General features: G+C 45.0%; 1 protein-coding gene across 5 annotated transcripts in view; it reads left to right on the forward strand.

Moving 5' to 3' along the window:
* Positions 1 to 585: 585 nt before the first annotated feature.
* NPAS2 (neuronal PAS domain protein 2) overlaps positions 586 to 14,014 on the forward strand; it is a 108,315-nt gene continuing 94,886 nt past the window's right edge. For 4 of the 5 annotated variants that reach the window (XM_074815097.1, XM_074815096.1, XM_074815099.1 and 1 more), the window contains exon 1: positions 586 to 922. In XM_074815097.1, coding sequence (XP_074671198.1) covers positions 609 to 922 — 314 coding nt within the window. In that variant the 5' untranslated portion in view covers positions 586 to 608. Of the gene's footprint in view, positions 923 to 1,687; positions 2,164 to 2,560; positions 2,710 to 14,014 lie in introns of those variants that run through there. The other variant, XM_074815098.1, reaches the window with a different exon arrangement.

Raw genomic sequence — 14,014 nt, forward strand, 5'->3', positions numbered from 1 at the left:
ACCGCGGGGAGGGGGGAGGCGAGCGCCGGGTTCCCTTTCCCCCTCCCTGACCCATTTTGCGCACCGGCCTCGGGTTTGGGCTCCCCCTCCTTTCCCCCCCCGCCTCCGGCCCCCCCCTCCCCGCTCCCTGCCGGGGAAGGCGAGCGAGCGGCGGAGGAAGCCGGAGCGGGAGATCCGCCAGCAGCCGCCGGGGCCGCGGCTGCCCACGGGCGCGGGGCGTGGGGCGCGCCCCCCTCCCAGCGCCGGCGGCTGAGGGCGCGGGGCGGCGGCCCGGCGGAGGGGGCAGGCGAGGGGCGGCGGGCGATGAAGGGCCGGCGGAGAGGAGGATGCCCCCGCCTCGCCTGCCGGGCTCCAACTTCGCGGAGAACTCTCGGCCCCGCAGCCCCCGCGCCCGCCCTGCCCCTCCTGGCCGCGCGTCCAACTTAATGCCCCAGCGGGAGCCCCAGCCAGCAGCCCCCCCGGCCCCCGGCCTCCTCCCCCCCCCCCCCCCCGCAGCAGCCCGGGCTCCCGGCGGCCTCCCGCTGCCGGCGGAGCCCCTGGCCCCGGCGCGCCTGGGTCCCGCGGCGCCCGGGGCGGCGGCAGCGCGGCATGCGGCGGCCCCGCGCACCATGAGACACGGCACCGGCACCGGCACCGGCACCGGCGGCAGGCAGGAGGCGGGCAGCGTCCCCGGCTCCTCGTCGGCGAGGAAGAGTTTGCCGGCTCCCGAGGCCGGCCTCCTGCGCGGCTGGAGCAGCGGCGGCCGCTGCCGCAGCGGCACCGGCAGGCACCGGAAAAGCGGCGGCATCCAGCCCGGCGGCACCGGCACCGGCGGCACAGGCACCGGCGGCGGCGGCTCCCGCGCCCAGGTGGCCACCGCGGACAGCAGCAGCGGCGGCGGCTGGGGCTTCCCCGCCGCGCTCCCGCAGCACCGGCACCCCAGGTAACGCGCGGCCCTGCGGCCCCGGCCCTCCCTCCTGCCCGCGGGGCGCCCACCCGTGACACCCGAGCGGGGGGGGGGGGGGGCAGCCACGCGGGATGCCCGCCCACGCGTGACACACACACACACACACACACACACACACGCACGCACGCACACCCCCCCGCGGCGGCGGTCGGGGTCGCTCCCCTCCGTCCCGCACACCGCGGGGCGGCGGACGTGCCCGGCGGTGCAGGGCGGCATCGCCTCTGCCGCGGGAAAGTTTCCGTGGGGAGCGGCGTGTCTGTCCCGGCCGGGCTGGCATCTCTCTTCGGAAAAATAAGTTGCCCCCCAACCTTGTCCCCCTCCCCATCTCATTTTGACGTGGTTGGCAGTTCCCTGGCCTTGGGGGTTCATTTAGGCTGGGCTGGACCAGGGTCTGCGACGTGACCGGGCAGCGTTTGGTCAAGGAAAACTTCCCGTGAGCCCAGTGGGATTTCTGCATGGGGCGAGGGCTCCTGGTGGGAGCAGAGGTTGCATCGTGTGCTGGGAGAGCCCCGCTGCTGCTGCAGCCCTGCGCCGGGCTCCCGCCTCTTTCCCTTTGGAAAGATGTTTCGCACGACGAGGGAAACATTAAATCCAGGGCTGAGCGGCAGCACAGGACTTCATTCACGAGGAGTTGTGCAGTGGTGTTTTCCTCTATGGTCACTAGCCTGATTTGTCAATTAACAAGCACGCTCATCCAGAAACTTTCCTCCCTACTCCTTAACTATCTGCAGGATGGCAGTTTACTTTCACTCAGGTGACTCAGAAATAATTAGCGGTTATAAGCATTACAGCCAGCAGAGGAACTTGAATCTTTTCACAGTGCGAAATCTCCAGAAGGGTCGGGTTCCCTCGGACGGGCACAACTAACCTGAGCATTCAGCTCAACAAGTGGCCGCCTCTTGAAGTGGAAAATTATCTCTCCTTACCCCGGTGTGAAATGTTAATTTGTGTCCCACCGTGGTTTTAGTTTGTTTGGCGATACTAAGTAATTAGTGTTCGCAGTTTCTAGTCCTAGCCAGCTCATCCGCTGATCTGTGTCTGATTCCGAGAGCCGTCTGTTGGTGGAGGGCCCGATCCTGCATACATGTCTGTAGATAAATATGGACACGGAGCTGCTCTGCAGGGACGGCCTGGAAACAGGAGTATTTGGAGAATGTAACTGCCAAGCTGTGCACTGTCTCACTGAAAGTGTGCAAACGAAGGCTGTCCAGAACCAGGTATCCCACACGAGGTATCCAGAACTGGGTATCCGACACCCCAGGCTAGCAGCACTTCTGTGCCCTGCTCCCAAGGCTGGAGACAGTAGGCTTGCCTAAAAGTGCTTTCGCTCCCAAATAAAAGTGCTGCCCTGCATGTGCGCAGAATTAAACCCACAGACTATGCTTTGCAGAGTTATGATTATTGCCCCATTTTCTAGCATAGAGCATGCGAGAGCACTTGAAGGAGTTGTTATTTTATCATAGGCAGCAATGTTGTCTGCAGTTAAAATTATCTAGTGTTTTCCAGTACAATGCTCTGCTTTCAGGTGCTTATGTATTTGCTAAGCTTAAACCTAGGCTGACATTTTCCAGGTTGAGTGTTTACTGAAGACAGACTCTTTTTGGGAAATTTCAGATGAAATGGTTCAGCTATTTCTGCGAACATGGTTAGAGGGAAATGTATTCGTTGGCCCCAAATCTGATGAAGATGGTTTAGGTATACATCATCCTGCATTAGGAGACCTTCATCTTTCTTTTTCTGTGAATCCGCATTCTTTGGCTATGGTGAGAAACACTTTCATTCAGACTGTTGAATTCTTGTGGCTTTGTGTTTTGGAGCAGGAAAAAGATACTTGGCTTGAGATCAGACTTTTGATGGGGGTGTGCCTTATGTTAAGCCTATGAAAAGCTTCCAGAATTTGTCTCAGTTATCATTTTGTCACAACGCTCAGGTTGCGCGCTCTTGCTGGAGGGATGTTGAGGGCTTGACCGTTGCACTCACTCACTGAAGATGCCCTCAGCGTGGAGCACGCTGAACACCCCAGTGTTGTTAGGAGCTGAGCAACTGCTCATCTTCCTGGGAAGAATGAGAGCACTCCAGTTGGTGGCTCAAGGGCTAAGTGGACTTCCCTCACAGTTATTCTTCCCAGATGTTACTGCTACAGTGAGCACCATAAGGAGGGAACATTGAAGACTGTGTCTTCAGTGACAAGGTGTGCCTGCTGATGCGGAGGCAGGGTGGAGGAGGAGGAACCTGCTTAATTCACAGGCACAGTGACAAGAAATGGTGGGACTAGAATGGAGGAGAAGTATTGGTGACGGAGGCGTGGGGAAAGTGAAGAGCAAGAACCTCAAATTAAGTCAAAGGACTTAATGGGGTCATAGTTGACAAAGATTGGGAACAAGGTACAGGGAAATGTAGATAGAGGTGGAAAACCCAAGAGAAGGAATGGTGGGCAGAAAAAGGTGATGAGAGACTTGTGGTGGACAGGGACAGGAGACCTGAGCCTGCAAAAGCAGTGATTTCCAGTCTTTCAGTGATTGGGTCATGGTACTATTGCTTTTTCATCCTTTTCATCTTTCTCCTCACACTGCCTAGTGTGTTCTTCAGACCCTGCCTCCACTTTATCCCTCCTCTGGTCCCGTCACAGAAATTGTTGCTATCTTCTTGCCATGAGGAGCAACTGTTTTTGCTCCACTCATGGACCTTGGACCTGGAGAGGAGCTATCTCCATTGTGGAGCCCAGGCTCTGGAATTGCGCTGAGCCCATGGTTTGTTCTCCTCCTTATCTTGTACCCTACCATCAGGCAGCACCCCAAGGAGCAGGACATGGCACCAGGACCAGTCTCGGGCCTCCACTGCAGTGTCTGCCCACCTTCTTCTAGCACTAGGTTTGCCATGGACAGGATAGTAACTTTGTATGCCCCGGTTAAGTCTCACACCAGATTTTTAAGCTGTGGACCTAAAAGACTCAACCCAGTCGGTGACTGCTGCGGAAGGCTAGGGTGGGTTTTCCACTTTTTAAACTGAAGGAACAATTTTTAGCTCAGTATATTAACAATACATCAAAATAGTGAAGTCCCATGGAAAAAAAATAGTATGTAATCATGTAACTGATGTTGTGTAGTAATACATTTGTTTAAGGTAAGAATATTAAGATCTGGCATCCTTTAAGGATAGGATGTTTTGCACAGCACACATAATGGTTTAAAAAATCATTGCCTGTGTTCAAATGTAAGTTTTGAGCAATCACATTACTTGCATCACTATACAACTGATGATTGGCAAATATACCATTGAATATGACAGTCAAATATGTATTTATTTAGTGGCTTTTCTTTCTTTCTAAGCTGAATTGAGTAACTCCCATTTGTGTTTATAGTTCTGCTTTCAGGCTCTTCGGGCAGATGCACTTGAGTTGCAGATTTTGTAGAGGGTTCATTATCTGTATAAAAAAAGTCATTTTCCTAGATTTGACTTAGATTTCTGTTGATCCTTGATCTTATTAAAACTTGTTCTTGAAAAACTAGGCTGAGGCCATGCAAATATTTGTATTTTAGCTAATTTAATTCAGTCAGAAATCAGCATCAGCTGATAGACTGACTTTTTCTTTATGAGACTGATTACTGAACTTGAAAAGGAAACACCATGTAATAGTATTTAAGCAGAATGCATAGGTGGTGGTGGATTTGTTTATGTAGTGGTGCTTTTGGTATTTCAGTTTTTGGGAGAGACTAAAGCCATTACTCTTTGTTGTGACCTGCTACAGGCTCCACAGGATATATATACCAGGATATCGCCAGCTGAATTCAAAGATACAGGAGTTGCAGAGCAGGAGAGGCAGGGGGATGAGAAGGGATGTGGTTGTGTAGTTCATGCTCTGAGTAAGCAGCTGAGAAACTGCAGATGTGGTTCACTCTCTGCTCCTTGCATTTATCTGGCAGTGGCTCAGGAATGTCAACAGATTAGACTGAGGGATTTGGGGGCACAGCTTTCTTGGCCTCGTACTCATAAATTAGATGTACATTTTGGGGATAGAGGGGTAAGTACTGGTTTTGATGCATCTCTTCCTGTGTCTCTTCCCCTTGAAGGCAAACCATGAAGCACAACTCAATCCAGCCAGAAAGTTGTGTTTAATTACACTTTGGTAAACACATCTCTGTTCCTTTATCCAAGGACCATGGCAGAGATCAGTGTTTCTTGCATGCTACCTGCCACGTTTGAGAGGAATAGTCTTATGCACCACCAACACTAGTTTTAATCCTGCTTCAATCTGCAGATTCACCTGTGGCTTCAGAAAAATAAAACTCTCACAAAAGTTAGGTCACTGGTGAGCTTGGACCTTTGTCACTAGGAAATAGTATTGCCACACACTTTGCCTGGTACTCTGTCAGTACCTGCCTGCTGTTCCTTGTCCTCTCCTTTGTCTGTAAACTCTCTGAGGCAACACCATCTCTTTGTCCTGTGCCTGTGCAGCGGGTAGCATCCCCAGAGCTCCAAGATACTCCAGAAATGACCATGTAAATGGTGGGAACAGGGAGGTTATGATCTTACCTTTTCCTGCTTGGGCGCAAGTCTGTGTAAAACAGCTGGTCTTTGCTGGCCTGATGATGACAGAAGGTGTTTTCAGCTGTTTTACCACAGTTCTTAGGGATCTGTGCATAAAGTAGAAGATTTCTAGCCAAGTGAAATGATGCTATGGGAAAAAAATCTAAAGGATGTGTATGTGTGTTTGAAATCAGAATGGAAGTTTGGAAGTTCAGCTATGAAACCCCTTCATCATCTCAAAACATACAAGAAGTGCTAGCATGACAGAGCATCATCTACTGGGACATTTCAGTCACCCTTTCGCTTTGCATATTTTCATGTCAGATGAATGTAATGTGCATGTCAGGTTGAAAGTTAATAGAAGAAAGTGTATGTATAATCAGAGAAATTCATTGCTACAGGTCACTGAAGATGCAGAAGCCTAGATAAAATCTTCCATGGATAACTCAGAAAAAAAATAAATTCAATGCTCAGATGTGAGGTGTTTTTTTTTTTAAAAAGCAAATAGAACATTAGGGATCATTTTAAAAAGGGTGGAAAATAACAAAAAAGAATCCTGTTATTTCACTGTATAAGCTATGGTGTGCCCACATCTTCAGTATCGTGTGTTGTTGATCCCCCCACCTCAAAGGTGTGTAATGTGAGGGAGGAGATTCAGAGGGAGTCAGCAAAAGTGATCAGAGGAAGAGAGCGGCTCCTGCCTGAGGAGTGACAATGCCGATAAAGCGACGCAACAGAAATCTGTAAAATTAAGCAAAACATGGAGAAGGCATACTGGGAATGACTGTTCACAGCAACAGCAGCGGAGGGCATCAGGTGAAGCAGGCAGTTGTGGGGATGGAAACAAAAGGAGGTGGCTCTTCACGTGGTGTGGTCAGGCTGCCGAGCTCTTCACCACAGGATGTGGATGCTGAGAGGTTACATCAGCTAATGAGGTGACTGGATGAGTTCATGGAAGAGAAATCCATCAAGGGCTATTAAATACAAAACCACTGCCTCTGGCTTAGGAAGTTTTGAGCTGCAAATTCTTGGAAGCTTGGTGAGTATCCTGAGGAAATATCACTGTTGGTTTGCCTTGTTCTTGAACTCGCCCCTCAGCACCCATGTCTGGCCACAGCTGGGAGGGAGTACCTAGCCAGGTGGTCCCCCAGTGTCTGCTCTGCAAAATGAAGTGGGCCGGTGTCTGGCCCCCCTAGGCTCCCAAGGTCAAGGGGCTCCTGGTGGCTTGCACCTTCACTGCTTAGGGCTGGCCCTGTTATAACACATCTGCCATGGAAAGAGCTGGTTGGAAGAAGCTAGTTGAAGTGGTCCAAAGCAGAGCCAGGACGTGAGCTAGAACTTCAGCAGTGCTGCGGAAGGCAAGGTACAGCACTCAAGCTTGCTCCCTGGTGTCCTATTATTGAGCTGTGCAGGCATGGCAAGGATAGACAGCCTTATCTTCTTGGGTTCAAGTAGGTTCACAAAGCAATTATATTCATGGAAGAAATCCCACCAAGAGACACTGAATACCCAGATACAATGCCTGGCTGAAGAAACCTCCGCTGGGAGACTGTAATATTGCTACATGCATGCCCCGCTCACGCAGGCTTCCCAAGCCTTTGCTGCTGCCCGGTGTCAGGGAGAAGATTTGGGGCAAGGTGGTCATCTTCCCTGACCTGCTGTTGCTGTAGTTACAGTTTTATCTGACTATATGAGACCAGGCTTTCAAATTCTGAACTGGGAATGTGAGGTTGTGTTGGAAATCAATTTTCTTCAGCTCTCCACTGCACTTAAGCACTGGTTAAAACAATAATGTTGTGTTGACTGCTGTTTACTAAACCAGACAATTTGCTTAATCATCTGAAAGGCAGATTTTAAAGCTCTGGATTGCACTTACTGCAGCTGTGCTAAACCAAAGACTGTGTATTGCTGTTCACTTAAGCAACGGTCAAAGCACAATGCATTCAAGTGCAGCTCATGCTGATGGTATTTGCTAGCTTTTAGATGAGATCTATTGCTATTAAAACAACAGCAACAATCCCAAACTCAGCAACATCTAAGTCCTTCCGATCATTTCTTAAACTTTCTAGATGCTAACTGATACAGAAACTCCAATGCAGCACTTAATGGAGCTCACAACTGCCTAGCTGTATATTTTCGGGCTACCTTATGTAATAAAATGGCAGGCCCTTAACACTGCCTGCGCAAGAGAGGTTGCATAAGCAGCCTGGGGAAACAACCAGAGCTCTAAGAGCCTTCCTGAATCCTGCACATCTTGTTTGATCTCATTTAACATTATTTAATAAGTGTTATTACCCACCCCCCCCCACCCCCCCCCGAGTTATCTCGGAGCAGTGATACTGATTTAATTTCATGCACAGACCTCACTTTTTAGAGACGTCATCAAACTTTTCAGTCAATTGAGCAGTCTGATGTCAGGGTAGCCTTGAATTTTCTGTAACCAGGACTCAATTGAGTTAAAAATAAAAACACATTAAAACCAAAACCTTGAACAGGAAAATACTTGTTTTTCATTCTTGGTTCTAATTTGGTAACCATTCTAAAAGTTCATCGCTATGGTTTGTTCTATCTTGGGATAAACAATTTATTATTCAAGCAGATTTATTCTTTTTTCCCTGTAAAAATAGACAATACTGTTCAATCATTGGGAAGAAAACCATCACGAGAAAATCATAATCAACTTTAACAGGCTTACAGATGGCAATGATTTTTTTTAAGCATAATTTTATCCCTGCAAACAATAATAATTGAGTTTGAATCTTTATTACCATTTTGTCATTGATGAGTAGATCAGATTCTTTTTCTCTCAATTCTCTCTGTTAGGTGTGTCAAATTTTTAAACTGGAGAGCAATTTTAATAAGGCAGCTCCCACCTGTAATCTCTAAATCAACAAGTGGATGTAACTGCAAAACCTGAGAGTTACTGGTTATCTGATTGAGTTAGTGACTGAATGAATCCAACTTTGAGCATGTCCTAGGCTTATTGGTTTGGGTAGGACACCTCTCATTAATAGATCATAGAGAATTGAAATTATATTTCCCATACTATGGACAAGAATGTATGCTTGCAAAATCTTGTCATTAATAAATATTATCACTGCATGCAACATGATCAGCTGGAGATGCGATATTTTTCTGCTATTCCTAGTTCTCATATGAAATATCTGCCTTGGTGTTTTTGTTGGTAATTTGACGGATTTTTCTGGGTTTGACATCTAAAACAGTAAAAGGTTTTAAATTGGAGGCTTTGCATTAGACATACCCGCATTCCAGTTACACTTTCAATGAGAGTTCCTTTAATTTATGATTTATAAAGGGGAAAACAGCTATATGAGTTCTGCATGGACCATTAAGGCCACTACTTAGGCAGAATCTTCATCCTGTTCATCAGATGAGCACTGAGTTTTTTTAATTTGCTTTATTTTTAGTTACCAAGCTGAGAAGAATATTTTATTCTCCAATCTACTTGTCTTATGCTTCCTTTTCAATGTATTAATAAGTATTTGGAAAAGATACTTTCACACAAACAGCCTAATCAAACAATAGTTTTGTGAATCAGATGGGTGCATTTCCAACAATTTCAGCAAAAGCAATACTGATAAAAAATAAATAGGTCACTTATAATCACTCTTGTATTTATATTTTTTTTATAAGAAGGACTGAAGAATCTTGCTTGTTTTCTGGGCTGTCATTGAAGTCAATGAAAACTTTGCTGGAATAATTCTGGACCTTTAATTTGATTGTTTGCAAGGTGGCACGTGTCAGTTTTTTCATCTTTTTTTCTTTCTTTCCAGCACAAAGACCTTATTGTCAGCTGATGCACACTGATATAACTCAGCTGGTTGTAGCAATTAAATTTATACTGCCTGGCCCCTAATATCCATATTTCTTCAAAATTGCCTCGTCTTTTTCAACAACAGAATATCTTGCTATATCTTGCTGTTAGTCAAGTATAAGAAATAAAGCTGCATTTGGTGCCTACCCTGCTGTCCTCATTAAGGCAAAACTCCCACTGAAATCAAGGAGAGTTTGGCTGACAAAGAATTACTGACTGGAGCTTCTGAAAGGGCTAAACTTTCTCTATCACTTTTTGGTTTTGAGGGTTTTTGTTGTTTTTTTTTTTTTTAATTTTATTTTATTTTTTTATCTCACCATCTATTTTAACTGTTCCCTCTCCTTTTTTTATATTTGTATTTTTGAATCTTTAGCTTCCTTCACTAGGAACTTTTTTATTTTTACTTCAGTCAGGCCTTAGGACCTTCTACTTCCCACCTTGTCCTCTCCTCCTTTCTTCTCTCCTCTTACTGTCTTGCTCTCTCTTTCAGTTATCCTTCTGTTATCCTCACCTTTACTGACTACAGCACTGTCAAAAGTTGATATACATCATGCATGTTTCCAGGAATTTCATTTAGCTTGTTTAGACCCCTTCTATGTACAGGTGCCTATATTCAGGTACTTGCCTTAGGGCAAAGCAGCAGTTTGTAAGATTGGTGATATAGACAGAGATTTATTTGCACAATATTCATCTCTGTAATCTTTCCTCCTCTGCTGGATAGGATCTTAGAAGTTCCTCTGAAGTATTCATGAAGGGTTTCAGCAGTAAATTGTGTTTTGGACTGATAAAATAAATATTTGGCATAGTATTGCTGTCAGAAAAAAAATACTTAAGGCTTTTGAAGTCTGTGTAAAAGGGGTTTTGTTGAGGGTGACAAAACTGGAAATCTCCAAAGAAACAGGTTTTATTCATAATTCTTCTACTGTGCAATGTTACGAGCTTAGACCACATATATAATGCTTTTTGTGCATTGCTTCTCTTATCCATAAACTAAGGCAGTTTACAGAGCCTTGTAGGCTATGATCAATTCTGGGTGCCATTCATAGCCAGGTATCTGAGGGGTGCACGAAGCAGGGGGTTCTGGGGTGCTAAATAAACCATTGACAGACAGAGGAGCCACAGGGAAGTCTTTTTTGGGCGTTGATCCATCTCGGTGGTTAGGAGACATTAGACAGTACCTTGTCACCACAGGCACTTTGCTTCCAGCTGTGCAACACCTGATGGCGTTGGAGTGTTCCCTGGGTGTCCTGGCTCCGTTGGTGATCTGCACAATGCCTGGGTTCCCCCCTGCTACCTCTTAATTATTTGCAGTTTGCAGATGGAAAGCATTTTGAAAGTGCCAAGTATGGTTATTTTCTTGCAAGTTTGACTGAAATTTGAGTTCTTTTCCAGAAGACCTAATTCGTGCTTGTGAAATAAATAGTAGGTGTATGGCTTCTTAATGTATAGCATAGCATTTCAAACTAATGTCATCAGCTTACTGTTTCTTAGCATCTGGATCCCTGCAGACATACTTTTCTTAAAGTAAAAGGCATAACGCTAAACTTGCTTATTCTCCCTTAAATAATCAAACACATTTTCTCTTACTGTAATTGTTACAAATACTTTCTCATGGTGTCCAATTGCCTGTTATATTGGCAAACCTAAAATATATAAAAAACTACAGGCTATCTATAGAGAGCAATTCCAGATAAAAAGGCATTTCTTCTTCTTTAATGCAATTTGTATTTGATTTTCTCAAAACCCTCATCTTCCAAAGAACAATTTAAACCACATATGAACAATAGTTTTATTGTTGATTGAATGAGAAATTTGATAAAGGTAGCTTTTCTATTTCCATTAAAAATAGATTATTTTTCAGAGGACTGAAGGATATACGTTCAATGTTTAACTTTGAATTTCACATTTCATTTGCCCAGTCTACAATAGATATATTTTCAAGATCCTAATTGGCATTAGACTTGGCATATTTCTCTGCATATTTTTTCTCAGCGTGAAACTATTAGAGGGTCATTGTGCTGGTTAATGAAAGAGGGCTGACATTCTTTGTAAATCGTGAGTATTTAAATATTCTTCTATGCAAATTTTGCCTTTTCATGAAAAAAAAGTTTAACGAGACATCTTAAAAAAAATTCCTTAGAAGTGTTGAAAAATGCAGGTTACATTCATTCAAAATCTAGATATCCAGTGGTGGGAGGTGATGACACATTTCAAATTTGCTACTGTATAATTAAAAGGGGATTCCATGTAGGAGATGTAAGCATAAAAATTGGGTATGGCTTTTCACAATGCTGCTAGTTTTGCAGCTGAACTCCTCAGTACTTTTCTTAGAGTGTATAATCAGTTACGCTTGTGCTGATTTAATCAATTATTCTTGTGCACAAACAAACAAACACAAACAAAAACCGGCTAATTTCAGACTGTCTTTGAAACATCAGAACTAGAGACTTCACTTACAATGAAAGAAATATTATTTTCAAGCCTCTAGAATGATTTTAAAAATGGCAAAGTTATATTTGGGAACTATCATACTTTTGGGTACCGGCAGCTGTGTATCCTTATGCAAAAGTGGATTTGGCTGAAAGACCAATTCATAAATATTGTATCTGAAGATTGCAGCAAGCTTTCGTATTTGCAAGAGATAATGTAAAATGTGCAACATTTTTTTCATCACTCTAAGAAGTTTCAGCTTAAACAACTCGATCTCTCAAATCTAATGAATAATGGCCAATGAACAAAAGTATCCATGGCTTCTTGAATTGTGGGGGCTGGAGACCATTCTGCCTGTGGAGGAGGAAAGGTCAGCCTGCTGTGGTCAGTCTGAAAACCCTCCTGCGCACTGCCAAACTGTGAAGCAGCTCGGAGGCGGGAGATGTCAATAAATAACTTGACTCCTGCACTCCGTGACTTCCCATCTTGCGGTCTAGGAGCTTCCAAGCAAGCAACAGACTGCTCCTAGCTGCGTTGCTTGGAGAAACCAAGTGGGAGATGGGGGAACCTCTCATTTCTCTGTTAGAAAAAAATGCCTTTTTTTTTTTCCTTTTTTCTAGACCTCCTCCGCCTTGATCTGCTGTTTGGGGAAGTGAGGGGTGTAGTGGGGGAGGTAAGACTTATCTTTGATCTGATGGCTCCTTTCGTTCTGGGCTGCTCTCCAGGAAAAACTTTTCCCCCTTGGGGACGCAGCATTTTTCATGGCAGAGGCTCTGAGAGCAAGAGTGCTGTGGAAGATCCTGAGCTTGCCTGACATGCGCTTGACATTTTAGCACAGATTCAGCAAAGCAGCTTTATTCAGGTAAACACTTTGGCACATGCTTTTCGTTACACATTTGCTCAGAATTTCATCTGAGTTTGTTTCCTGAATATGGAAAGACTTAAGCACATATTTAAGGGCTGAGTAGGTCCCCGGTCTGACTCACATATAGCGCAGTGAGGATGGGTTGGATGGAAAGGGAGCAGTCATCACAGTAGCGCGGCAGCTGAGAAGTGGGACGTACCGTCTGAAAATCAGCGCGCTACAAAGGGACCTTGTTCTTCTGGGAGGCAGCTTCTTATCTGTATATGGCCCCAAGAAGAGGAGTGGGCCTGGACTTTTTACTTTCATCTGCTCATTTGTTCTCCTGTTTCTCTTCATTTTGAATTACTCTGCGTAGGTCTTGGATGATCTGAAGTAGGTTTATAATTAAAATTAATTTCATTGTTCTGCAACCTCATGTTTGGCAGTTTTAAGATTTACCCATCTGGCACCCCAAAAAGAAGATGGCGTTCTTTTGCAGAATACTTTGAGTGATCTGTATGTAAAGGTGGTGCTGTATGTGAAGTCTTCTGAGGATTACTGAGACAGTATCAGCCATGGAAGGTTTCTGAAAATTATTAAGTATTTGTCAGCAGTGAACACATACCCAAACCTTTTGGCTCTTCCTAGCTACTTTATTCATGAAAAATGTTGGTTCACAGTTTTGCCTGCAAAATTTAAATTGATTCAGGCACTGATGTAACCTTTTTTGCTTCTTTTGAGGATCTGAATTATGAATCTAAATTAATGTTTTGCAATACAGAAGAGGAAAGAGAAAGGCACTGCAGAGCGAGCTCAGAAATGCTTCTGCAGGAAGGTCATTTTGGCAAGCCAGGTCTTGTCTGCTGTTAAAGGTCTTTGCTGACAATGATACATGTAAGGGCACAGTGGTAACTTTCTCTAGCAGATACCTATTGTATGCAGTTACTTTACTGGCAAAAGTAAACTGTTTCCTTGAACAGAATGAGCTATTCCTGCAGAAGTGGGGTAGTACAGAAGAATCGTCACAAACATGTTTCCAACATAGGGTTCATTGAAAGTTTTTCCACATTCGTCACTGACAATGCCACCCAAAATTTGAAATACAGACCTCACGTAAATAGAATATGGGTAATGGGTTCCAAAATCGCGTCTGATTAATAGCCTCAATTGTTGCATTTCTTCTTGCACTTTAACCAGGAGCGTGGCTACGGTGGAGGTCACATGTTTTTCAGGGATTATAAGGTAGGAAGTGGCTCAGTTCAGGCCAGCTTTTTTTTGTGCATTTTAATCTGGAGTTAATAACATTTTGCATGTTTCTCCCTAGTCTTGTTTCCTACCTAGTCTACAGGTTTCTTTTGGAGAAGTTTGTTTGAGATGAAACTCTTCTCACTGTGCTAGAGTGACACCTCTCACAAAACAATTGTCTTAAAGA

Source organism: Strix aluco, chromosome 2 (assembly GCF_031877795.1).
Source record: "Strix aluco isolate bStrAlu1 chromosome 2, bStrAlu1.hap1, whole genome shotgun sequence".
Taxonomy (NCBI): domain Eukaryota; kingdom Metazoa; phylum Chordata; class Aves; order Strigiformes; family Strigidae; genus Strix; species Strix aluco.